The sequence below is a fragment of the Eucalyptus grandis genome, chromosome 10 (genome assembly GCF_016545825.1).
Source record: "Eucalyptus grandis isolate ANBG69807.140 chromosome 10, ASM1654582v1, whole genome shotgun sequence".
Classification (NCBI taxonomy): Eukaryota; Viridiplantae; Streptophyta; class Magnoliopsida; order Myrtales; family Myrtaceae; genus Eucalyptus; species Eucalyptus grandis.
In genome coordinates this window covers 12,807,126-12,831,088 of record NC_052621.1, presented here as the reverse complement: position 1 = coordinate 12,831,088, position 23,963 = coordinate 12,807,126, and the positions used below count along the sequence as shown (strand labels likewise).

Sequence of the window (23,963 nt, the reverse complement as noted above, 5' to 3'; positions counted from 1 at the left end):
ACTTTGCTTTTGAGTAAATGCACCTTGAGCTAAAATTTTCTTCGAGTTCATTTTCGCAGAGTTGTAACAAACGCAACAAACTTAAGAAAATACACGCAAAAATATAATGATTCCTCGACTTTGGGGCGGCACCCATTGGCGTCGACACTTTCGACATTCCGATTCCTCTAATCACACCCATTAATTATCCTCACAACAGCCAAAGCAAAGAAGAATTGCAAAAATTCTCTCTCTCCTCTTTTCTTTTGTCAATGAAATCCATTACAGTTTTGTAATCCTCGCTTTGTCCTTCCAACAACCAGCCCACTTTCTCTTCTCTCCCCTTCCCGAACCCTAGATTCTCTGCAACCATCTCCACCTCTTCCATGGCGCCCATTGACCCCCACTCCTTCACCGATTCCGGCCACCCCCTCACCACCCACATTCACCTCTCCTTCTACTTCGACTTCCCTTCCTCCACCATCCACTCCTCCACCCTCCTCTCCATCTCCTCCCCCACTCCGGCCCCCTCTTCCTCGACACCCGCTCCCTCACCCTCCTCTCCGTCCTCGACCCCCAGACCCGAAACCCGCTTCCCTTCTCGCTCTCCGAGCCCGACCCCATCAAAGGCCGGAACTTGGTCGTCTCCCTCTCCAACCACTCTTCCCTCCTCGTGGTGTACTCCACCACCCCTGCGTCCTCGGCCCTGCAATGGCTGAACCCGCCTCAGACGTTCAACAAGGCCTTCCCTTTCGTCTACACGCAGTGCCAGTCGATCCACGCCCGCTCGGTCTTCCCCTGCCAGGACACCCCCGCGGCGCGGATCCGCTACTCCGCCCGGATGAACGTCCCGCGCCAGCTCTCCACGGTGATGTCCGCCCGCCACGTGGATCGCCGCCCCCCGGTGGCCGGGGAGGGGGCGGCGCTGCCCTGCGGGGACGCGCTGTGGTGCGCGGAGGGGAGGGTGGTGGAGGAGTTCGTGATGGAGCAGCCGATCCCGCCTTGTCTGTTTGCGTTTGCGGTCGGGGAATTGGGTTATAGGGATGTGGGGCCTAGGACTAGAGTTTACTCGGAGGCAGTGCCCGCGGTGTTGGAGGCGGCGGCGGCGGAGTTCGCCGGGACGGAGGACATGGTAAGGCAAGGGGAGAGGTTGTTTGGGGATTATGAGTGGGAGAGGTTTGATTTGTTGGTGCTGCCTCCGAGCTTTCCTTATGGAGGAATGGAGAACCCGAGGATGGTGTTCTTGACTCCGACGTTGATCAAGGGGGACGCCAGTGGTGCGCAGGTCGTTGCCCATGAGCTTGCTCATAGCTGGACGGGGAACTTGATCACCAACAAGACTAATGAGCATTGTTGGTTAAATGAGGTACTTAAACTTCACCCAAATTGTTTTCTCGGTACTCAATGCGACAATTTACTTGTTTTAGATTGTTTCTGGGTGATCGACAAGTTTTTTCAAAGTAACTTACATGTTTTGTCATGGTCGTGTATCGAGTTTGAGGTAGCCTTTTCGGTCATGGTTATATTCATATGTCACTGGATTTCTTTAGTACTTTGCCATTACATTCTGTGTTCCTTTATTTGGAGAAAATATTCAGCAGTTGCATTATACCGCATTATAGGCTAACGTGGTAAGTATTTATATGCTGTTCACCAATCGCGAACGAACACATATAACTGATATGAAAAAAATAAGAAAAATTAAAATTTTAACCTTTTTTCTTTCTCTCTGCTTTGTCCTACATGGGTTTCATTCTTCTGCAATTACTTTCAAGAAGCCTGAATCGTGGAAACTCTAATGATTGCGAGAAAATACTCACTAGTGGTAAAGCGCCACATAAATCTGATGGAGCTAGCCTTTTAAGGGAATTTTCCAAATAAAGACATGAATTGATTTCATTTTTTTAAATAAGGGGATGGCCGGCCAATGGTTGGTGAGAATCGTCTTGGCCGGTGAGACTTGCAAGCAATCAGCAATTTTGGCAAAGGTTACGACCCTCCCCTAGATCAAGCGAGGGTTGCCAACCCTTGCCTACATCTGGTCGAGGGCCTATGGGCCCTCACTTGTGGTGACGAGGGTCCTCGTCGACCCTTTGCCAACCATCCCCCACCATGGGGTGAAGGCGGTGAGGGCCTGCAAAGCCCTCACTTTCCCTTCCATTTCCATTTTGTAAAATTTATTTTTTTATCTAATACAGTAAAAAAAAAAAAAACAGGTAAAATATTCAAAAAAGGAAGGCACAAAAATGCCTTTATGAGACGGTGAGTCAAGCCTTTCTTTGATATTGACGTGGCACTTCGAGCCTTTATTTAAAACAATGTCCCCTTCATATCCTTATTTAAGAATATAAGGGCACTTCAAACTCCTATTTGGAATATTCTCCGATGAATAATTAATTGACATGTGTCTGCTGATTTTTCTCTTCTTCCCCCTCCATCACAGTGCACCACCTAGTCTGACCATCACATCCACCCCTTCTAGCATTGCTTGCGGTCAGCCCAAGCTACACCCCCGTCCGGCCACCATCTCTACCCCTTTTTATGTCGCTTGCAGTTAGCTACATGCCTGCAAGCTTTGCACGTCAATCCACCAACAGCAAGTACATTGCAACGAGCCGCAACTGGAGTTTGTCCTTCCACCGACGGCAACAACTACGAGTAACAAAGTCCAAATCTGGTTACTATGACTGTATATCTACTCACGATTGTGAGCAACGAAGTCCAGACGGCTTGTAGTCGTTGCCCGTCCTAATCTGAACTGGAGTCGTGCCCTTAGAACTAGTCTCGTCCATGGCCGCAAGCCTAAGCTTATTTATGGCTTGCGAAGTGGCTCATCTAAAGATCTAGCGACCAAAGCTTGTCCATGGCCGTGAGCCTTGACGACAAGCTCGGGATCCCAACAGCCATGGACTGCAAGCTTGGACAACAAAAGAAAATTTAGAGGAATAGATGGCAGGGAAGAATGTCGGAGCATGGACTAGCGACGTCATGGATGGGCAGCTATTGAGATATGGAGATCGATGAGGCAGAGAAAATGGTTGTGGCTCGACTTAGACGCAATGGTGGTCGAACTAAACAACATCATGACGTTGGCGACAGCCATGTACGAGCGATACGACGATTTCAGCCATGGATGGCCACATTTCGTGATCTACGGAACGATGAGAGGGAGAAGACAAAGGAAGCCAGCCATGCTTGGCTTGGATGCAGCAATGGCTGGCCTAATCATGGCGCCGGTGGCGACAGCAGGGAGGAGCGGAAGTCAAGCAGCTATGGATGAAGGAGGAAGAGAGAGCTTAGAGGTGAAGAGAGAGAAGATTTTTTTTTTTTTTTTTAATTTAGATTTCATATCAACTGTTGATGTCGATCAATGGATACGTGTCAATATGTTAGTGGATATGAGTGAAAAAATACACACCACATGGGTTGTTGATATTGGGATATCAAACCACTGAATATTTAAACATTAAGGTCACATTTCCAATATGGAAAAGAGAGTGAGGGTTTCGAATCTCCACTTCTTTTACAAGGAGGCAGAGTAAAAGTCTGAGAGTGAGAGTTAGAAAATGAATAGAATAGGACCGATAAAATAAAAACACCATGAGGAACGAACACAAATTTCTTGCCGTGAGAAGGCAAACTTTATTACATCTGAACTAAATGAAGGAAAACGAGTAAGAAAGAAATGGTCAATAGCACATTAACATCTAAGTAACATCAATATGTGCAATATACACAACACAACACGCCGACACATCTTTTATAAAAAAAAAATTTGACATGTTGAGACACGATGCATATTAAATGTGTGTGTGTGTGTGTGTGATAATAATTATTTTAATCATTCAAATTCATAAATAAATGAATAAAAAAAAAAAGCCTCAAATAAATTTACACTAAAAACATAAACCCATCATTTGTTAATACATTCATTGTTTTAATTTGACAAATTCAACTCAATTCCAATAATTCATAAAATTTGAAGGGAAAAAACCTCAAATATATATTTGTGTGACATATTTACCTCCATCAATTGATTAGGTCCGGTCTCAATGGACTTGTGCTTGGGCTTCGGAGACCTAGTCAAACTTGGATGGACTCAGGCCTGACCTTGATAGAACCAGCCTAGACATTGGAGACTCAAGAACTAGCATTGAGGGTATTGTGTTCAAATGTAAAGTTTGGGTTCAAAAGCCCATATTTAAATCATTTTCCTGAATTTATACATAGTTTTCCGTTGACCATGAACACATTTTATGTTGACTCCTCTCCTAAGCGAAACAAATGCAGAAAATGAGAAAATGTTTTCCTAGAAAATATTTTCCACAAAACGAACAAACCTTAACTAAAATTCATTTTGGAAGCATAAAACACAGCCCCTTGTGCATTGAACTCATAGGGTTAATTTCCTTGTGCAGTTTGCCGAGATGTATTGGGTTTTGGATCTTTGCCTCATGGTGTATTTGTTGTTTTCAATTTTTTTACAGGGATTTACGACTTATGCGGAGAGGAGAATTGTGGAGGCGGTCCAAGGGGAAGAGATGGCTGCGTTGAATATTGGAATTGGTTGGAGAGGCTTAAAGGAGGAAGTGGAGAGATTTAGCGACAACATGGAGTTCACTAAGCTCAGAACAAAGCAGGAAGGAGTGCACCCGGATGATGTAGGTTCTCGCGTTCCTTACGAGAAAGGTTTCCAGTTTCTATGGCGAATTGAACGCGAGGTATCATGTTTATTGCAGGAATATACGAGGTTCATCTGCATAATTTGTTCTGGGCATGACTTTCTGTTCAAATTTCTTAGGTTGGAAGGCCAGCGTTTGATGAATTCCTGAAGAAGTATATTGCCACCTTCAAATTCAAATCAATCGATACAGAGATGTTCCTTGAATTCCTGAAAACCAATATTCCCAGAATAGAGAAAAAGATTGACTTGGTTTTATGGACCGAGGGCACTGACATTCCTCCAGATGCCTTTGAACCTATCTCAAATATATACACGAGGATTGTGACATTGGCTAATGAGTTTAAAGGTGGGAGGATGCCAGGGGAGGACGAAGTTGCTGACTGGCAAGGGCAGGAATGGGAGCTTTACCTGAAGAACCTTCCAAAATCTGTTGAAGCTTCTCAGGTAGTGTAGCCTAATTACTTGTTCTCTTCTTTCTTCTCTGAACAGATCTGATTTACATTACTACGTTGTAGAGGTTGGTTGACTGATGATGGAGGCATTGAGTATGTAGTTCTTTGACAGTTCGTACTTGTTGTAGAGACATGATTTTGTAGCCAGATAGCTATCACAGCTCATGATACTTGCGCTTGACTTTTGTTTCAGCCTGAAGTCTGCATTGTTTTTTCACTATGTTTTGAATTCTGAATGTCTTGCTCCAAGCCAGCTAGTAGACTTTGCAAAAGACTTATACAAGCTTGTTTGGGGCTCAAGGATGGCTTTTTGTAGAGGGTTCCTCAAGGCTTTCTCCTTTTTTTTAGTTTATTTTTGTTCTTCTCTGATATGAGGATGAAGTTCTTGGATGTAGCACAACCATGGGGTTGAGAAGTCAGGTGAGGAATGATGCTGACTGCTGAGATGTCTCCTGCATAAATTCAAACTCCTTACATTTCTTGAATCTCATCACCTTTCGTGGCCTAATATGAGCCGAGAGATGTTTCTGGATAGATTTTTTGTTCTTTCTGGGACAGGTATGTAGACAAGGGCTTAGCATTGTGGTGCATCACCCTTACCAAGAAACTGAGGAGTTTTGGAGTCAATTCCTTCCTACCCCTCCCTTGTTGTACCTATCAAAACAGAAAATGCCCATAACTTCCTCAAGTGATAAAATTTCTCAGGCTTAGTTTCCTAAGTTTCTGTTCTCCTGCCGGTTGAGAGTATAATCTTGTTATTATTATCATTATTTTTCTGAAAATAAGGCCATACTGTCGTAGGTAGCGATTGGTCCAGTGCATTCTTTTCACTGTACTTACGAAAACTGGAACCAATATGCAGGGAGTAAAAAGGTTTAGTTCTTGAGGTGATAGGATCTCATATTCAGTTTTCTTAAACTATCAAGTGATGAATGTCTCTTGTGGTATGGTTGTGCAGATTTTAGCCTTGGATGCCCGATACAGGCTATCAGAATCAAAGATTACGAAGTGAAGGTGGCATTTCTCCAATTGGCAATTTCATGTGGGTGCAGCCAGTATCAAGGCGAGGTGGAGAGTACTTTAAAAGAAGTGGGAAGACTGAAGTACCTGCGTCCACTCTACGCTGCTCTTGTACAGGGAAGTGGAAGGCAAGAAGAGAAGCTTTTCGCCAAAAGGGTTTCGCAGAGGCTCGCGACTGTTACCACCCGATAGCTCAGGGTGTGGTCGAGTCCATCTTCTCCAAGCACACGTAAAACTGAGATATATCAAATGTAAATGTCAGATCCTGGATCTGGAATTCTCATGACTCTTAACATGAAGTAGTCTTTTGCTGAAGATCTTTACAGCCGGGGGAAAGGGCTACCGATTTTATGTTAAGAATCCTAAGATTCAGTTTGAATAATCTGGTGATCCGGTTCGTTGGGATGAAAAATTAATGGAATGCCTCTAATTGCATTTACTCTAAATTATCGTTTAAAAATATGAAATAAAAAAATCAGAGACATGCACAAGCAAACATCGAAAGTACGCTGAATATTTTGAAGAAGGAATCTCGAATGTCACTTTCAAATCGGATGGCCAAAGGTGTTCTCTTATAGGATTAAGGCAATTGAGAGGGGGCAAAAGGCGAATGTTATGTCCCATCAAATTTGGGTGGTCTAAGGTGGGGACTCAGTTCAAATTGAGTTGAGATAAATTTTCGTGTAAAATGTTCAGATTAAGAGAGAGCGAACTTAACATAAGAGGCTTACACATAAAAATAGATTTGTTTAAATGCACATGTGAGAACGCTAGCCAAAAAAAGAACTCCCATATTCTAGATGTAATGTAAGATGGAAAAGTTAATATTATACTTCATTTGAGTGAATGTAAATTAAACTAAATGCATTGATGGACTCATAATTTGAGCTCTCTCTCCCCGATTGTCGCATTTTTGTTGTGCGTTTGCAACTTACAAAAAGAGAAAAAAGTGGAAATTATAATATGCTTGACTTCATTTGTTTCATGAAAAATATTTTTCAATAAAACATTTTCCAGCATTTTCCTCTTATGTACAAGGCTTTTAGCATTTTTGGAGTGCAAGTATAAGGGGTTAATAAAAAATATTCTCTTTTCAAATTGCCCTTACTAGTTTTTTCATAGTCCATTGTTACTTGTGTGACTATTTATCTTCTTCAATGTTGCAAATTTGGATTGTCATTGTCCAACTCTGCCAACGATCATGCGAGGTCGACAAAATGACACCGACGGTCGCTAACGGTGGCCAAGGGTCACTGAGTCTCATTGATGGTCACAAATGTATAAGGTGAGATTTGAAGGCTTGTGGCTCAAGCAAGATTTGGCTAGTCAAGGGTTGGTGAGACTCGCCGAAGGCACTAATGGTCACCAAGCCTAATGGTCGCCATCTCAAGAATGGCCAAAGGTGATAGGCCTTTTGTGTCCAGATCAAATGTAACCTAAGGTCGTGCGATTAAGGCTAGGCAAAGCCAAGGGTCGTGTGTGCCTCTGGTGTCTTAGGCACCTGGACTAGCGGCGATGAACAGAGGGCCTTCCGTGATGGAGATAATGGACATGATGAATAGGGAACACGACGATGAACAAAGGAAGATGACGGAGGAAGACAATAAACAGAGAGAGGGGTTGGCTCGCTTGGGGCTCTGTTTTCAACTTCGCAGAAGATGATGAACAGAAAACAAAAAATCCCTTTTTTTTACCCTTCTTTTCCAATTTCAAAACTATTTTGCAAAAATACATCTCGAGCCAAAAGCCAAAACCGTAAAATCAGAGTTTTTTTTTTTTTTTTTTTTTTTTTTTTTTGATTCAAAGAACTCTTTGAGATAAATAGTCCTGGCTAGCCACTACACAGCTAAAATTTCTCAGAGTTCATTTTTGCAGAGTCGTAACAAATGCAGCAAACTTAAGAAAATATATACGAAAGAATATAAATGACTCCTCACTTTAGACATTCCGATTCCTCTAACCACCCTCCATTAATTATCCTTACAACGGCCAAAGCAAAGAAGAAACGAATATATTCTCTCTCTCCTTCCTTTTCTTTTGACCAATGAAATCCATTTTGCAGCTTTTAATCCTTGCTTTGTCCTTCCACTAACCCCACTATCTCCCTCTTTCTCTCCCTAAAAGCTCACCGTCTATCTCCCCTTCCCGAACCCTAAATTCTCTGCAACCATCTGCTCCTCTTCAATGGCGCCCGTTGACCCCCACTCCTTCACCGACTCCGCCCACCCCTTCACCACCCACATTCACCTCTCCTTCTACTTCGACTTCCCTTCCTCCACCATCCACTCCTCCGCCCTCCTCTCCCTCTCCTCCCCCCACTCCGGCCCCCTCTTCCTCGACACCCGCTCCCTCACCCTCCTCTCCGTCCTCGACCCCCAGACCCGAAACCCGCTTCCCTACTCCCTCTCCGATCCCGACCCCATCAAAGGCCAGAACTTGGTCGTCTCCCTCTCCAACCACTCTTCCGTCCTCGTGGTGTACTCCACCACCCCTGCGTCCTCCGCCCTGCAATGGCTGAACCCGCCTCAGACGTTCAACAAGGCCTTCCCTTTCGTCTACACGCAGTGCCAGTCGATCCACGCCCGCGCGGTCTTCCCCTGCCAGGACACCCCCGCCGCGCGGATCCGCTACTCCGCCCGGATGAACGTTCCGCGCCAGCTCTCCGCCGTGATGTCCGCCCGCCACGTGGATCGCCGCCCCCCGGTGGCCGGGGAGGGGGCGGCGCTGCCCTGCGGAGACGCGCTGTGGTGCGCGGAGGGTAGGGTGGTGGAGGAGTTCGTGATGGAGCAGCCGATTCCGCCCTATCTGTTTGCGTTTGCGGTCGGGGAATTGGGCTTTAGGGATGTGGGTCCTCGGACTAGAGTTTACTCGGAGGCAGCGCCTGCGGTGTTGGAGGCGGCAGCGACGGAGTTCGCTGGGACGGAGGACATGATAAGGCAAGGAGAGAGGTTGTTTGGGGATTATGAGTGGGAGAGGTTTGATTTGTTGGTGCTGCCTCCGAGCTTTCCTTATGGAGGAATGGAGAACCCGAGGATGGTGTTCTTGACTCCGACGGTGATCAAGGGGGACGCCAGCGGTGCACAGGTCGTTGCCCATGAGCTTGCTCATAGCTGGACGGGGAACTTGATCACCAACAAGACTAATGAGCACTTTTGGTTAAATGAGGTACTTAAACTGCACCCAAATTGTTTTCTCAGCCCTTAAATGTACTTGCTTTAGATTGTTTATGATTGATTAACAAGTTTAATTTTCAAGTACCATGGGATGTTTTGTGGGAGTCTTGTATTGAGTTTGCCGTAGCCTTTTGGGTTATGATCGCTTGAATGTTCCTCGGCTTATTCAATGTTTTGCGATGAGATGCTGTGTTCTGTTGTTTTGCAAATTGATTTTCCATTGTTTCAGACCGTAAGGTTTTCTTTTTGTAGTTGTGCATGTCTTACACTCTATAGGAAAGGAAATTTTCAGACGTATGGCCTTAAAGTTTTCATTTTTATCCTGCGATCTTGTGATTACAATACATGAAACATGTGATACATATTTAGATCAAAAGACGGATTTTGATATTATACTCTATAACAAGAAGTGTATTTAATCAAGAACCAATATGGAAGAACAAAACACGGCCCCTCGTGCATCGATCTTATAGAGTTAATGTCCTTGTCATGAGGTTTTGGTGTCCCATTCTTGGCACTTCGTGGAGATGGATGGGATTTTTCATTGTTTCAGACAGTAAGGATTTCTTTTTGTAGGAAAGGAAATTTTCAGATGTATGGCCTTAAAGTTTTCATTTTTATCCTGCAATCTTGTGATTACAATACATGAAACATGTGATATACATATTTGGATCAAAAGACGGATTTTGATATTATACTCTATAAAAAGAAGTGTATATAATCAAGAACCAATATGGAAGAACGAAACACGGCCCCTCGTGCATTGATCTTATAGAGTTAATGTCCTTGTCATGAGGTTTTGGGGTCCCATTCTCGGCACTTCGTGGAGATGGATGGGATTTTAAACCTTTCCTTACTGGTTTATTTGGTTTTTTCCAAATTTTTCAGGGATTTACAACTTATGCTGAGCGGAGAATCGTGGAGGTGGTCCAAGGGGAAGAGAGGGCTGCATTGAATATTGGAATTGGTTGGAGAGGTTTAAATGAGGAAATGGAGAGATTTAGCGACAATATGGAATTCACTAAGCTCAAAACAAAGCAGGAAGGATTAGACCCAGATGATGTGTATTCTCAAGTTCCTTACGAGAAAGGTTTCCAGTTTCTATGGCGAATTGAACGTGAGGTATCGTGTTTATAGCATTAATGTATGAGGTTCATCTGCATAATTTGTTTTGGCCATGACACTCTGTCCAACAATTCTTAGGTTGGAAGACCTGCGTTTGATGAATTCCTGAAGAAGTACATTGCCACCTTCAAGTTTAAATCAATTGATACAGAGATGTTCCTAGAATTCCTAAAAACCAATATTCCCGGAATAGAGACAAAGATTGACTTGGTTTTATGGACTGAGGGCACTGGCATTCCTCCAGATGCCCTTGAACCTATCTCAAATATATACACAAAGATTGTGACATTGGCTAATGAGTTTAAAGCTGGGAGGGTGCCAGGGGAGGATGAAGTTGCTGACTGGCAAGGACAGGAATGGGAGCTTTACCTGGAGAACCTTCCAAAATCTGTTGAAGCTTCTCAGGTACGGTACCCTTGAGTACTTGTTCTCTTCTTTCTTCATTGAAACAGACTGATTACGTTACCATGCTGTAGAGGTCGGTTGACTGATGATGGAGGAGTTGAGCATATAGTTTCTTTTAACAGTTATTAGTTATTTGTTGAGACATGATAGTGTATCCAGATAGGAAACACAGCTTATGATACTTGCGCTTGACTTTTGTCTCCCCCTGAAGTCTGAACTGCTTTTTCACTATGTTATGAAATCTGTATGTTACATAAGCTTGTTTGGGGCTCAAGGATGGCTTTTTGTGGAGGGTTCCTCAAGAATTTTTTCTCCTCATTTTTACATTAATTTTTATTCTTCTCTGATATGAGGATGAAATTCTTGGATGGAGCACCAGCTTTTGTGGTTGAGAAGTTAAGTGAGTAATGATGCCGACTGCTGAGATGTCTCGTGCATAAATTCAAACTCTTACATTACTTGATTCTCATAACCTTTCATGTCCTAAATTCAACAACGAGCTGAAAAAGATGTTTGGATAGCTTATTTGTTCTTTTTACGAGAATATAAAAGAGGCTTGGCTTAGTGGGGCATTACCCATACCAAGAAAGTAAGGAGTCTTGGGTTAGATTTCTTCCTACCCCTCCCTTATTATTGTACCTACCAGAACAGAAATTTTTATCACTTTCCTCAATTGATGGAATTTCTCAGCTTAGTTTCCTAAATTTCTGTTTTCCTGCTGGTTGAGAGTGTAATCTTATTATACTATTTGAAAATAAGGGAATAAAAGTGGAATACGCAGTGAATACCTAAAAGGTTTAGCCCTTGAGGTGAAATGATCTCATATTCAGTTTGCTTAAACTATTAGGAGTGATGAATGTTTGTTATGGTATGATTGTGCAGATTTTAGCCTTGGATGCTCGATACAGGCTATCAGAATCAAAGGATTATGAAGTGAAGGTGGCATTTCTCCAATTGGCAATTTCCTCTGGGTGCAGTCAGTATCACGGCGAGGTGGAGAGAACTTTAAAAGAAGTGGGAAGAATGAAGTACCTCCGTCCGCTCTACACTGCTCTTGTACAGGGCAATGGAAGGCAAGAAGAAAAGATTTTCGCGAAAAGGGTTTTCACAGAGGCTCGCGACTGTTACCACCCAATAGCACAGGGTGTGGTTGAGTCGATCTTCGCCAAGCACATGTAAAACCTGTATATATCTACTGTAAATGCCAGATCCTGGATCTGGAATTCTCACGACTCTTAACATAAAGTAGTCCTTTGCTGTAGATCTTTGCAGCATGTCAAAAAAGGCTACCAATTTTTCTGTTAACGATCCTAGGATACAGCTTGAATGATCTGGTGATCCGGTTTGTCAGGACAGAATTAATGGAATGACTCTAATTATCGATACCTTCATCGACTGCATTTCAGGTTTTAGCATGGACTGGTCGGGTGCTTTGACTTGAGAGTATATAAATAACAAGGGGGTAAACAGGCAAGCTGCATTTACTTAATCGGTATTGCCAACCTTAAGAGGGACTGTTGTGTTCGTCTGTGAAAGAGGTGGTCTGAAACTTACATTAAAGAGAATAATTTTACTATATCTCATAAGTCATGGACATTATTGTTCTTGTTTTGTTGCCTTAACTCAAGTACAAAACTCAAGCTAGAATGATTATTCCTTACTATTCAGATAATAATCAATTTTGCCGGACTTCTCTTCCCAAGAGTCAGGTCGATAGAATTTTTTAATTTAAATTTTGCGAGACAATTTTAAAGTTTTTTTTAAACTTGAAATATCTGAAATTTTATCATAAATTTAGCAGATAATTTTTCATTTTCTTTTAACGCATAAATAATATTTTAAATTTTGATGGTAAAAAAGAAATGTATGCCTTTTATCTTAATTCTAAACAAGCCGGCCCTTATAAACATTTCTTGCTTTGGCAGGTGTATTGCTATACTAGTGCCTTGCGAGAAACATCCAGAATAAGAAGAAAATGATGCCCATTCTTCCTGCTTTAAAGGAACATCAGATTAACGTGTCTTCGGTCTTAAAGATTTGAGGTAAGCGATAAACAAGCCTTGTCACTCATGAGTTAAATGTCGCAGGTACATTAGCTACGGTTGATCCAGATATTCCCTTTGCTAGCCATTCCATCAATAGCTTCTTGATCCCTCCTTATAAATCAGACTCCTGAGTTGCAACTGTATCACATTGAAGAAGCCTTCCTATTTTACATGCTTCCCCATCTGATTTGTCCCTTAAGCTACACTCATTATTTCTGCTGGAGACCAGAAGAAAAACAACTATGCAAGAGCATATAAAAGAAATTGAACTCTACCCCTGTCCGATCACTGAAAGTTTCACTCAAATGTGCATCAAGACTACCGGACATATAGTAGTAAATCCTTTCCCTTCCAAGAACACAAAAGATGCTGCAATTCCATCCATGACCCAAAGCCTAAAACTCATAATCTGCACTTTATTCAACTTTTCCACCAGAAAGTAACCATGCTATGTTGTCAAAATCACAAAGAGCCTCTGCTCCCAGTTGAATTCAGCTTACAACTGCCCAAAATTCTGCTACAATGGGGCGAAAATCCTCAGCCATTTGACAATTTAACTGCGAGTATGCAAAGCACGAAATGACTGCACCAACTTGTCACAAACACTTTCACTCCTAAGACATACTTCTCCACACCAGAACCTGCAACGCCATCCCTCCAAAATTTTCTATAGGAATAAAATTCCGTGCTACACATCATCCTCGTACACCACAAGATCAAAGATAAGCAAGTGCAATCACTGGTATAGCTAGAGCTCATTCAAAAGATTCAAGATCTTTGTTTGAGCTACAACCATTTGCCATTAACTACTAATCGAGGTGAGCGTTGAATTTACTAAGAAAGTGCATCTAACTGATAATCCAACAGAATGTACTTCATTCTCAGCCCAAATTTTGTAATGAACTCGCAATACATATACTTAAAAAGAATGGATAGCAGCACAAAACAGAGCAAATCAAACATGAATACTTGAGAGTGGCTAGCGTTGCATAATTGATCCCTACCCCATTCTACAAAAATTCAACGCCCATCTACCGAATTCAGCAGCACTTGAACAACACACTGAGTAACCTTAGCTTTTCTTCAAACAACGCAAATCTTCTTTCATCCACTTTCTTGACTGTTTTTTTTTCATTTTTTGGCCTTGATTACACCAATGCAAGTAAACAATCAAATCTAAATTTACACTTACATCGACATGAAGATCAACGCTCAAATATCTCACTGCCCGCCACTTTCTTCCTCCAATTTCTTCACAAAAGCCTGCAAGACCATGACGACCTCCCTGGCCGGCGCCTGCAGAGTCCCCACCAATCCAATCCCCGGGCTCTGCAACGCACCCAGCAGTTTCGCATACACCTCGGCCCTCGTGGGCATACTCTCGAGCACCTTGAAGTCGTCGGGCCCGTAGAACTGCCCCTCGAAGACCGCGCCGCTGAAGTCGTTGCTCTCCAGCTTCTTCTCCTTCATGAAGTCCCTGTAGGGCTTGATCGCCGCCGGGATCTCCTCGCTGTGCACGAAGAGCCACGCGTTCATGCCCGTCATGCACGGCTTGAGGGCCTCCCACGGGGTCCCCTCGACGGCCTTGAGGACGAGGGTGTTCTTGGCGACGAGGAGCTTGGTGGTCTCCGGGAGGGCCCGCCGCAGCTCCTGGAACTGCTTGACGGTGAAGCCCTTGTACTTGATCCCAGCGACGAGGTGGCAGTTCTCGAGCTGCTGCTTCACGGCGTCCACGGTCTCCTCCTTCCGGGAGCGGGAGATGGCGGCCCGGACGGAAGGGAGGTGGGGGCGGCGGGGGGCGGGTCGGGTGCTGAGGGCCGGGGGAGAAATGGGTTCGCGGGTCGGGTCAGGAGGGCGATGTTGGGGGCGGTTTGGAGGAGGAGGAGGAGAGGAGAGCGGCCTCCATTGCAGGCGCCTTTGGAAGATGAAGAAGAAGAAGATCAGAAGAGCTGAAGTGATAGAGAGAAAGATGATTTTGGTGGGGCTTATCTTATCGGCAGAAGCCAAGTTGCCCCGAGCGTTGTGGCTTTTGTTCGGGAAATTGGGAAATTGGGGAAGAATATTGCAAAATTTGGGGAAAAATTTTAAAAATGGTTTTTTTTTTTAATGAATATATAAAAGAGAAAATCGGATTAATACTATTAAAAATCTCAAATTAATACATTTATGACAAATTTATCATTAAATATAAAAATACTGAAAATTTGGGTCAAAAGTTCAAAGTTTTTTATGAATGCAAAGAGGATAGAAAATTCAAATTTGGGTGCATTTTCTTCAATCTTTATTCACCTCTCACTGTCCCATTAAGCTGAAGCTAATTACATTATTTGAATGGTTGAAACATTAATGACATAAAAAAAAAATTATCTAGAATATCTAGTTAGCATGAATGAATATTTTGCCTTTGAGTTTAGATTGCGAAAAGGGATTTTCGCTTATTTCTATGCATCAATATTCTATAAGCTCACTTAATTTGTATACTTGGTTCCTGTAATATTATTAAAGTAATTTGATTCCCTTGTGATTCGCCATTATTAATTTTTTCCGGCAGTTTTGCAATAACAAAGGTAATGCAAGAAATTTTGTCGGAGCTATTATATTACCAATATGTTAAAAAAAGGAGAATAAGAAAAAAGAAAATAAGAACAGAGAGGGAAGGGAGGATCAAACTAGCAACTCTTGTTTGGAGTTTTGGATTCAAACTAATCATAGTCATTGCTCATGTAAAACTTATGTACACAATTATGATGGTGTGAGAAAAATTCTTTACACTAGTAATATATTTACTTTTAACTAATATTTGTGTTACAAATAATCCCAAATTAGTATGTACATGCAGTAGATTTACCCTTCTCAACATTCCGTCCAATATTCCTATGAAACTGCTGACATGATAATACATGTGATAAATGATTTGTTTGACGTGAATTCAATATAAATAATCAATATAAACGACTCTTGGATGTCCGGAAGTTGGACCGAAAAAAATGAACTGAGATTGAGACCTAGGAAAAAATTGAGAGAGGAATTGCTGTCCGTGGCCATCAAAATTGGTTCTCGACGGAGATAAGGTGAAGGAGAATCTGCAAAGCTTCATTAACTCTTTGCTCAAAGAGCGAGTATCCTTCGAACTTGGTATTTTCCATGGCAGAGCTTATGAAGAAATAGTTGCTAATGACCTGAATGCTTGTCCTGGGATGACTTAAGTTTCATGACCCTTTTCAAGATCCTCTCCCTCATAGGTTTGAGAATTATCAGAGAAGCTTGAATTTCAAAGGTGACTCCTTTCTAAGAGCCATTCGTACTGAAATTTTAATTTGGATAGATATAAGTCGAGTTTTTTCTCACCTATGTTTCCACATTGCAATTTATCGAAATATTGGTGACTGATGAGCTAATTTATGATTTTTTTATGATGCAAAAATTAGTGAGCTAAATATATTGTAGATATATCAATTTAGGAATTTTCTTGATCTTGTGATTTTTCCATTATTCCTGTTTCTCGGATATGCCTCGGTCAAGGCAAGAGACTACGTAGGTGACTATGGTGGAATTTGCGGCTCAAAAGCGACCGTCATTCTCAAGAACGACCGACACCGACCGTTCCATTACCAGGCCTCTCAATTTTACGTGGATGTCCGTTGTTGCGTTCCCGACCACGAGCAGGAGTCGCTCTGCTCACCAGACTCCGGGTGAACCAGTGAAGAGATGAGACTCCGCTCGGTGTTTCGGGTTTCTCCGTTCCGAGGCGGAGCTCCATTCGCGTCCTACAAACCTCCAGTCTCCTCTCAGCATCAGTCGCGGCCGAACAGGTGCTTAAACGGTGCTCTCTCTTCGCCCTGTAATCGTCCCAGAATCACGGGAGCTCTCGTGGTGTACTTTGCAGGTCTTCTTTCGGAATTGCGTTCGACGTTGATGGAGTCATTCTTCGGGGACGTGCTCGGATCAGAGGCTCTTCCCAGGCTTTGCGGCGATTGTACGATGATCACGGTAAAAATTCACGTTTTCCCGATTGTCCTGTGCGTTGTTGTCCTTTTTCTTTGGTTTCGAGGTTTTCGTTTTTCATGTAATTGTCATTATCGTTGTTCTCAGGCGTTTTGAAGGTTCCCTTTGTGTTCTTGACTAACGGTGAGCCACTACTGGTCGCTTCTAGATGAATCGAGGGGCTCTTTCTGATTATTTATGCTTTGGCTGAATTGGAGGCGACGATAGACAAGTTGTTCGTTTGTTATGCCTTTCTATTAGTTTGACATCGCATATTTGTGTCGCCTGTTTACATTTACGGGTTGGGAAAACTTGTGGTCCGATCCTTGCCTTCGGTAGATTTTAATTGGGTGACTCTCTGGGCATTGGCATTATCTGAGACGTTTTATCTGGAAAAATAGAGTAAACCCGTGAACATTGCAATGTGCTTATAAATCATATGATTCCTAGTTGCAAACTGTTTCATGTTGTCTGATAGGAGGTGGTATTCCGGAGTTTACACGAGCACTTGAACTGAGTCAGCTTCTGGGAGTGAACATTTCTCCTGCTCAGGTATTGTTTCTAAGAGGACTTGCAGAATGGACAGTTTTTCGCATTTAAATGTAGACCATGACATGACTTATTGAGCCCTTGCCACAGCTTGCTTCCTTTATGCTATCCTTCTGCAGGTGCTGCAGGGTCATTCTTCTTTCAGAAATCTGTTGAATAGGTACAGAATTGGTTTCTTGGTGCTTAGCACTTTGGAAGTTTTACGCTACTTGTAATCAATAGTTCTACATTTGCATGCCCATATCGGCAATTGCATTCCCATGATTGTTTCAATGGGGTTACTTGATGAACTATGCTTGCAAAACTCATCTTGAAATCTGTATGAATTTGATGTGAAAGACACAAGCTTTATTGCTTGCAGATTGTATACAGTGTTTCTCCTGTATAATTCATTGATGATGAAAATCCTCATCAGGATAATTCATTTACCTAAGTCCAAAAATTTTTGCTCAAGCAGTAATTTAATCTGACTTTATGTAAATAAATTAGTATTGTCCAGATATGAAAATGAACTCATTGTAGCCACTGGGAAGGGAGACCCTGCTCTAGTGATGTCTGAGTATGGTTTCAAGTGAGTACTAGCCTAACGACTTCGATTTATTCATCTTGACTGGCTTCTCTAAAACTAGAGATCTGACAGGAAGTTAGGGATTTTTCTTTGCAGAAAAGTGTTATCGATCGATGAATATGCTTCCTGTTTCAGTAACATCGATCCTGTATCTCAATACAAAGCCTGGACAAACGATAATGTCTGTGGCCAAAGTAGCTGCCTCAAGGATTTGAAATTAAAGTGTGATGTTCTTTCTGAGAGAGTGCAGGCCGCATTTGTTATCAGTGATCCTGTAGATTGGGGCAGAGACATACAGGTATTCCGCTGTATTTTTTTCTTTCAATGCATCAGTTCTGTCAATATATGCATCCATTTGTGTTATGATGATATACCTCCTCCAAGTTCTAGTATCCCCTGGATATGTTTTAGTTTCCATGGAATTTATGATATCGTTATGGTACTATTAGATGAAATCTGCCTCTGAATTTCCTTTAGTCATCTCGTTCTGTTAGAAAGAAATATCTTGCAATACATGTGCAGTCTAAGTTCTGGACTCTACTGTAATTGCTCTGCAATAACAGAGTAACTGCAACAGGTTCTCTGTGACATTCTAAGGTCAGGAGGGCTTCCAGGACAATCGGATGGACATCAACCACCTTTATACTTTGCAGCTGATGATCTTGAATATCAGGTTGTTTCATTGGCTGAAACCATGTAAAGTTCGATTGGATGCTTCATCTTCTCCTCTCTAGGAAAGAGTTTGCAATTCTCAAATTAGCCAAGGGTACTCAGTGCAGGCTGCTTTTCCGCTGGAGCGACTTGGGATAGGTGCCTTTAGAGTTGCTTTAGAGAGTGTCTTCAACAGGTGAAGTGTCTTTATCTTAGATGAACTTGAACCTTTTTGGATGAAAATAATTATGTGTTAAGAAATTGGATACGTTCAGCGATTACATTAGGCCTATAAGTCATAACCGATCATGAGTTTAAGCTTTAAAGTCAAGTTTCACACACTTCAGTGGAAGGTCTTGTGAAAGCCAATAGCTAAAAGACGCTGATAAAGCCCTAAACCCTTGCCAAATCCCTCAATCACCTAACACTCCCTTAACTGTTCCAACTCACATGCTTTTCTTCGATATATGCAGAATTCATCATCATCCCTTGGAGTATGTTTCTTTTGGCAAACCTAATCCGTTCGTGTTTGACAATGCTGAAATGACGTTGAGACAGCTCTCACTTTCGCACTGTGATGTTCATGGCATGGACGACATATCTCCCCAGTCATATTCCTTCAGCACCCTTTACATGGTCGGCGACAATCCTTCTGTAGACATCAAGGGTGCTCAACAGGTTGGCTAAGATGCGGTTCTTGAACATATTGATTCACGCTAGTTGCACACGTCATCCACTCCTGGCTTCTCAATACCTTTTCTATTTTCGGCTTAATACCTAAAGCAAGAGAACTTATGCTTGATATTCAGGCGGGACATCCTTGGTTCTCTATCTTGACTAGAACAGGTGTGTTCAAGGGAGAAGATAACGACACGAGTTTTCCTGCAGATCTGGTAAGTTGACAAAGGTGCAAAAGGATATCTAAAGAAGATTGCTCCTGTTGCAAAAGAAGTTGATCTGTGATTTTCCATAAGAATGCGTATCTACTTTGATGGAAGATTGGTCCGAATTTGGGTTTGGCTTCTGAGCATTGCTCCTTTGCATTGTTCGACAGGTTGTTGACACAGTCGAAGAGGCAGTGGACTACATCTTGAGCAGGGAGGGCAGCTGATAGTTGTAGAGCCTGCTGCTAGTCTTTAAACCGGCACGGCCCTTGTTTTGTCACAAAGAATCCGGACCCGTTCAATCTGCTGGGGCGAATTCGCTGTGGATATGCGAAATGGGTAGTCTCACTACTTAGTTGGCTTTCATCTATTCTTTGTTTCGTCACGAAACTGCGAAAATGTTTAGATTTCTTACTTCAGCAAAAGGGGCTTCAGTAATAATATGTGAGGAGATGGAAATTCTTGCTATCCTGCCAAATGCTTCTTGTATACAGATTCCCGATTCTTGCCTATAGAGGCGATCTGGGAGACCGAACGTCCTTGTTCCGCTCTTGCCAAAACGAGGATCATTTACTGCGAAATTACTGTCCGTGGCTGCAAGTCTTACGAAGTTGTTCATGTCTTTCGCCATGAAATGGAATAGGTCGTGACCAGTAGTTGACCTACTGCCATGCCTTTACATTTCGTGCAAACAAACAAGTGTCTCCGACCTTATTGAATCCTCAATTTAGCAATCGTCACTTTACTATTGTGCTTTGTTTGAATTTCATATGTTTTTGGGGCTCCTACAATTATAACATATTGTCGACATGGAGGTCAATCAAAATTCAGTCCTACGAATTATGACATAAGCAACGTGACGTAAGACCCCTAGGATTCTCAATGTGATTGCTGACCCATCATCGTATGAATGCAATGACATTTTCCATGTGTTCGAAATAGAAGTTATCAGCGGTCCACATGTAAAGAAGAATCGCTGTCGCCTGTTTGGATGGTATGAAAATCTCCACGTCCAGTTGAAACTCTTGAAAAAGCCAGATTTTATGGGGCTTGAATGTAGACGACATATAGCAGCCTACTAATGTTAAGAGCCATTAGAGTGCCGTCAACCCTATCCAAAAGTAGGCGTGTTCTCGTTTTCAACAACTTTGAAAAAAAAATCTCTTACGACTTTCGTTGTGATGTGTAGTCGCTGAGAAAAGAACAGGAACATGAAAGCCGAAAAAGGGAAAAGCCAGAGAAAAGCCAATTCAAATCAGTCGTGACGCGTGAGCAAAACGACCGCACTATTAGAAAGCACGAGCCTTTAGTTAGAGATGAGGCTGTGCAAGTGTGAATAAACTCTGGGCAAAACGCGATCCTTCTACCATGTTAGGAAATTTGACCCAAAATTTTAAATTTGCAGATGAAAAGAGAATGCATGTATGTAAAGAAGGTACGTATGCAAAAGATGTGGGATACCACCCGTGCATTATGCACATGCACATCAATGCTCACTTCCGTTGCATTGATCCATGGCCAATTTATTATAGTATGTGGAGCAAAATTTATGTATAAGGGAAAATGATATAAATGATTCCTAAACTTTGATTTAATGTGTAATATCGTCTATGAATTTTTAATTTGTTCAATAGTCCCTAAATTTCTCAACAATTTCATATGATATAGGTATTATACTAAATATATACCAACAATTCATGAATCATATTAAATAAATTAAAATTTTAAAGATGAAATTGTATATTGTGCTAAAGTTAATGATCTGTATTGCACAGATTAAATATTCAACCATTTGTGTTAGCCTGTACACTGAGCTTGGACATATTTCTTATAGATTGCAAGAACTTCACCAGGCAACATCAGAGCCAGGTGGTTCTATAAAAGTCTATGTCATAGGTACTCTGAACTTGCTAGGCCGTGTAGTTATAATGTGCGAGATCAAGAAGATGTGAAGCGCAAGCAACTCCTAGAAGAACCTCTTTTTCTTTTTAAATATAATTCTTTGATTGCCCTTTTTATTTCTTTTTTAGTTCTTAAAACTAGAGTCTGGCTTGTACTACTAGATCAGCAAGAATAGGGTATAAAGTGTACGATGTTTTTGCGGCGAGAAGAGATGCTGCTTCTTTGTTCTCGACGGCACTGAAATCATTCTGATTCTTTCTCATTGGACAACATCCGTCGATGATTTAACAATGGCAATTTTCTGTTCACAGTTTAAAGAAAGAAAGAGCCTAATTAAATAATCGGAATTTCGTTTCTTTTGCAAAAATAATAATAATAATAATAATAATAATGAAATAAAATTTAATTTTTTAAAAAAAAATTTGTCGTTTGTATAGAGAAGACAGAGCCTCTGGACATAAAAACATCACTCAAAAGAAGAACTGTGGACAAAGTACATAACTTTATGAGACAGGATCTTGCTTTTGAGAAATTTTTTAGAAATAGAATGTCGTAAAATATTTGGATTTTCATTCTTTTTTTGTTCAATAAAAGATTTCAACTTTTCAATTAGGCTAAATACATATGTCTTCATTAGATTCCCATTTCGAAGATGATAATGTGGTGCTAACATTAGGGTAAGTATGGTTCCACGGTAGAGTGGGAACTCGAGAACCAAACCTATTGGAATTAGGTTGGTTTCAAGTTTTAGAGTATATAAGAAGAGTTCAAAAATTGAAGAACATGTTTCAGCGGTAGATTTTATATTTCAGGTTCCATGTGAAATCTAAAATAAGTTTTGATGTGTGTTTGCATAATCTAGTTGTATTATATCACTTCTAGTGATTAGTGTATAATTTGGAACCATTAGTTTGGCTTCCATTTCTAGCATATCCACGGTTGAGTTACTTTGTAAATATTTTCATATTCTTTGGTGTGTCTACATATATGTTGGGGTTAGTGGATTATAATAGCAAATGGTGATCATTAAGATGATGATTCACTGCAATTAAATACATATAAAATCTAGATAAACCTTGGATTTAGATTTCAGAAGTGTGGTAAGTTATAGGTTCAAAAAATTTGGAACCAATTTCGATGGATAGATTCTAGGATCCAAGTAGAACCTAGGCTGATTTTGAAACCGTTTACCGCTAGCTAATGTTGTTAATTTAACGTTAAAATAATTCCATCAACACATGTTATGTGTCATCTTTAAACACCCTAAATTCAATAACCACCACTACCAAGCTCGACCACTGCCGCCACCGCCGCAGCCAACCACAATAACTTCAATCAAACACTCGAGAAGCGAAGACCATCACCACCAAGCTCGTCCACCGCCACAACTGCCGCTGCTGCCACCACCAAAACTACCAAACCACAGTCAACCGCCATGGACTCGCCCTCACCCCCGCCAACGCGGCTCAGCCTCACCGCCATGAAACCAGCTCGAGCACGACCCAACTCTCTTTCCTCCAAGTCAGATCCAAGATAGCCATGACCAACAGATTTGAATTGACGACCTCCATGGAGGTCTTGATCACGAGTTGAGGCACGCTACCTCTAGAGCGGCCTCTGATCTGAGGCGCTAAGGTCGATGGAGACCTTGACTCACAGCCTTGACCTCCAATGGAGGTCGACCCGATAGAGAGCAAGAGAGAGAGAGAGAGAGAGTGGTGACGGGCGAACATTGAAATTTGTTAAATTTACTTCTCTCTAATATTGTACAAGCGTCCATGAAATGAAGCTACAAGCTTTTACAAGGTACGCAATGAGCCATGCTTTGCTTCAGAATTAGTGAAATTTCTACCAGTCCCGGATCAAGGAAGAGCTCAAGATAAACACGAAAGACATTCTTATTCCACTGCACCAAATAAAAACCAACATGAAAAGGAAAATCATGTGCCAATCGTTATCTTTCCGAACAATGATGCGAGCAACATGGGGAGGCTACATGTCTTCAAGCGGCGTTATGGAGGCGAACTGACAATCGCAACAACATCCTTTCCTCTGTTTCTGTTCACCCATTTTCACGAGCTTGTTTATTTGAGCCGCCAGTAGCTTGAAGATCTTGACTTTAATCTGACCTCTCTTTGGTGGCAGCCTTGATCTCGGCTTGTAGGCCATCTTCTTCGTCTCGTCCCTCTTCTCCATTTCTCTGATCCTCTACACGGGCAAGCTCTGGCTCTGCTGAGAAGAAACAGAGGAACGATGGACTCTGTTTCAGAGAGAGAAAGAGAGAGAGTCAGAGTCAATGGAAGAAGATTGAAGAATGGGAAATAAGCGAAGCAACGACCATGACGGGTGCAGAGGTTTAAATGACGGCTAAGCCAAAGATGGTCCGTGTGTGAACAGGCGACCATAGGTTTTAACTTATGGGGCCGTTTTTGTTGCCCTTCTCAATTAGGGATAAGAAATTCTAGAGTCATTCTGATTTGATTTGAAACTTCAAACTTATCTCCTATCAGGACCGGTCCCTCAATCTTTTGAATTTGTAATT

The 23,963-nt window shown here is 42.0% G+C and overlaps 4 protein-coding genes across 4 annotated transcripts; 3 read left to right on the top strand and 1 right to left on the bottom strand.

Annotated features, from left to right (window-relative positions):
* Positions 1-274: 274 nt before the first annotated feature.
* On the top strand, positions 275-6,517 carry LOC104421823 (leucine aminopeptidase). The gene is given in 7 exon segments (XM_010033938.3): positions 275-492; positions 495-1,345; positions 4,467-4,700; positions 4,781-5,107; positions 6,074-6,107; positions 6,110-6,289; positions 6,292-6,517. Coding segments are annotated over 7 exon segments (1,830 nt in total). The 5' UTR covers positions 275-365; the 3' UTR covers positions 6,369-6,517.
* A 1,651-nt stretch (positions 6,518-8,168) lies between these two features.
* LOC104421822 (leucine aminopeptidase) lies at positions 8,169-12,223 on the top strand. Its single transcript, XM_010033937.3, has 4 exons — positions 8,169-9,300; positions 10,197-10,430; positions 10,512-10,838; positions 11,721-12,223. The coding sequence occupies exons 1-4, from the start codon at positions 8,320-8,322 to the stop codon at positions 12,015-12,017; spliced, it is 1,839 nt and encodes a 612-aa protein (XP_010032239.2). The 5' UTR covers positions 8,169-8,319; the 3' UTR covers positions 12,018-12,223.
* A 1,513-nt stretch (positions 12,224-13,736) lies between these two features.
* LOC104421821 (50S ribosomal protein L10, chloroplastic) lies at positions 13,737-15,187 on the bottom strand. The gene is made up of 2 exons (XM_010033936.3): positions 15,180-15,187; positions 13,737-14,909 (listed from the first exon to the last, which is right to left on the bottom strand). Exons 1-2 carry the CDS (start codon positions 15,185-15,187, stop codon positions 14,105-14,107), a joined length of 813 nt encoding a protein of 270 aa, XP_010032238.2. The 3' UTR covers positions 13,737-14,104.
* A 1,302-nt stretch (positions 15,188-16,489) lies between these two features.
* On the top strand, positions 16,490-20,100 carry LOC104423558 (uncharacterized protein YKR070W-like). The gene is made up of 12 exons (XM_018863393.2): positions 16,490-16,695; positions 16,770-16,873; positions 16,976-17,011; positions 17,346-17,419; positions 17,536-17,576; positions 17,916-17,987; positions 18,081-18,282; positions 18,562-18,657; positions 18,764-18,831; positions 19,109-19,313; positions 19,445-19,528; positions 19,690-20,100. The coding sequence occupies exons 1-12, from the start codon at positions 16,592-16,594 to the stop codon at positions 19,744-19,746; spliced, it is 1,143 nt and encodes a 380-aa protein (XP_018718938.2). The 5' UTR covers positions 16,490-16,591; the 3' UTR covers positions 19,747-20,100.
* The last annotated feature ends 3,863 nt before the right edge of the window (positions 20,101-23,963 follow it).

Coding starts and splice junctions, on each gene's coding strand:
- LOC104423558 (XM_018863393.2), top strand. CDS start 16,592: ATGAGACTCCGCTCGGTGTTTCGGGTTTCTCCGTTCCGAGGCGGAGCT. Junction 17,988..18,080: donor ATGTCTGAGTATGGTTTCAA/GTGAGTACTAGC, acceptor TTTTCTTTGCAG/AAAAGTGTTATCGATCGATG. Junction 18,658..18,763: donor CTGATGATCTTGAATATCAG/GTTGTTTCATTG, acceptor TACTCAGTGCAG/GCTGCTTTTCCGCTGGAGCG.
- LOC104421822 (XM_010033937.3), top strand. CDS start 8,320: ATGGCGCCCGTTGACCCCCACTCCTTCACCGACTCCGCCCACCCCTTC. Junction 9,301..10,196: donor AGCACTTTTGGTTAAATGAG/GTACTTAAACTG, acceptor CAAATTTTTCAG/GGATTTACAACTTATGCTGA. Junction 10,839..11,720: donor AATCTGTTGAAGCTTCTCAG/GTACGGTACCCT, acceptor ATGATTGTGCAG/ATTTTAGCCTTGGATGCTCG.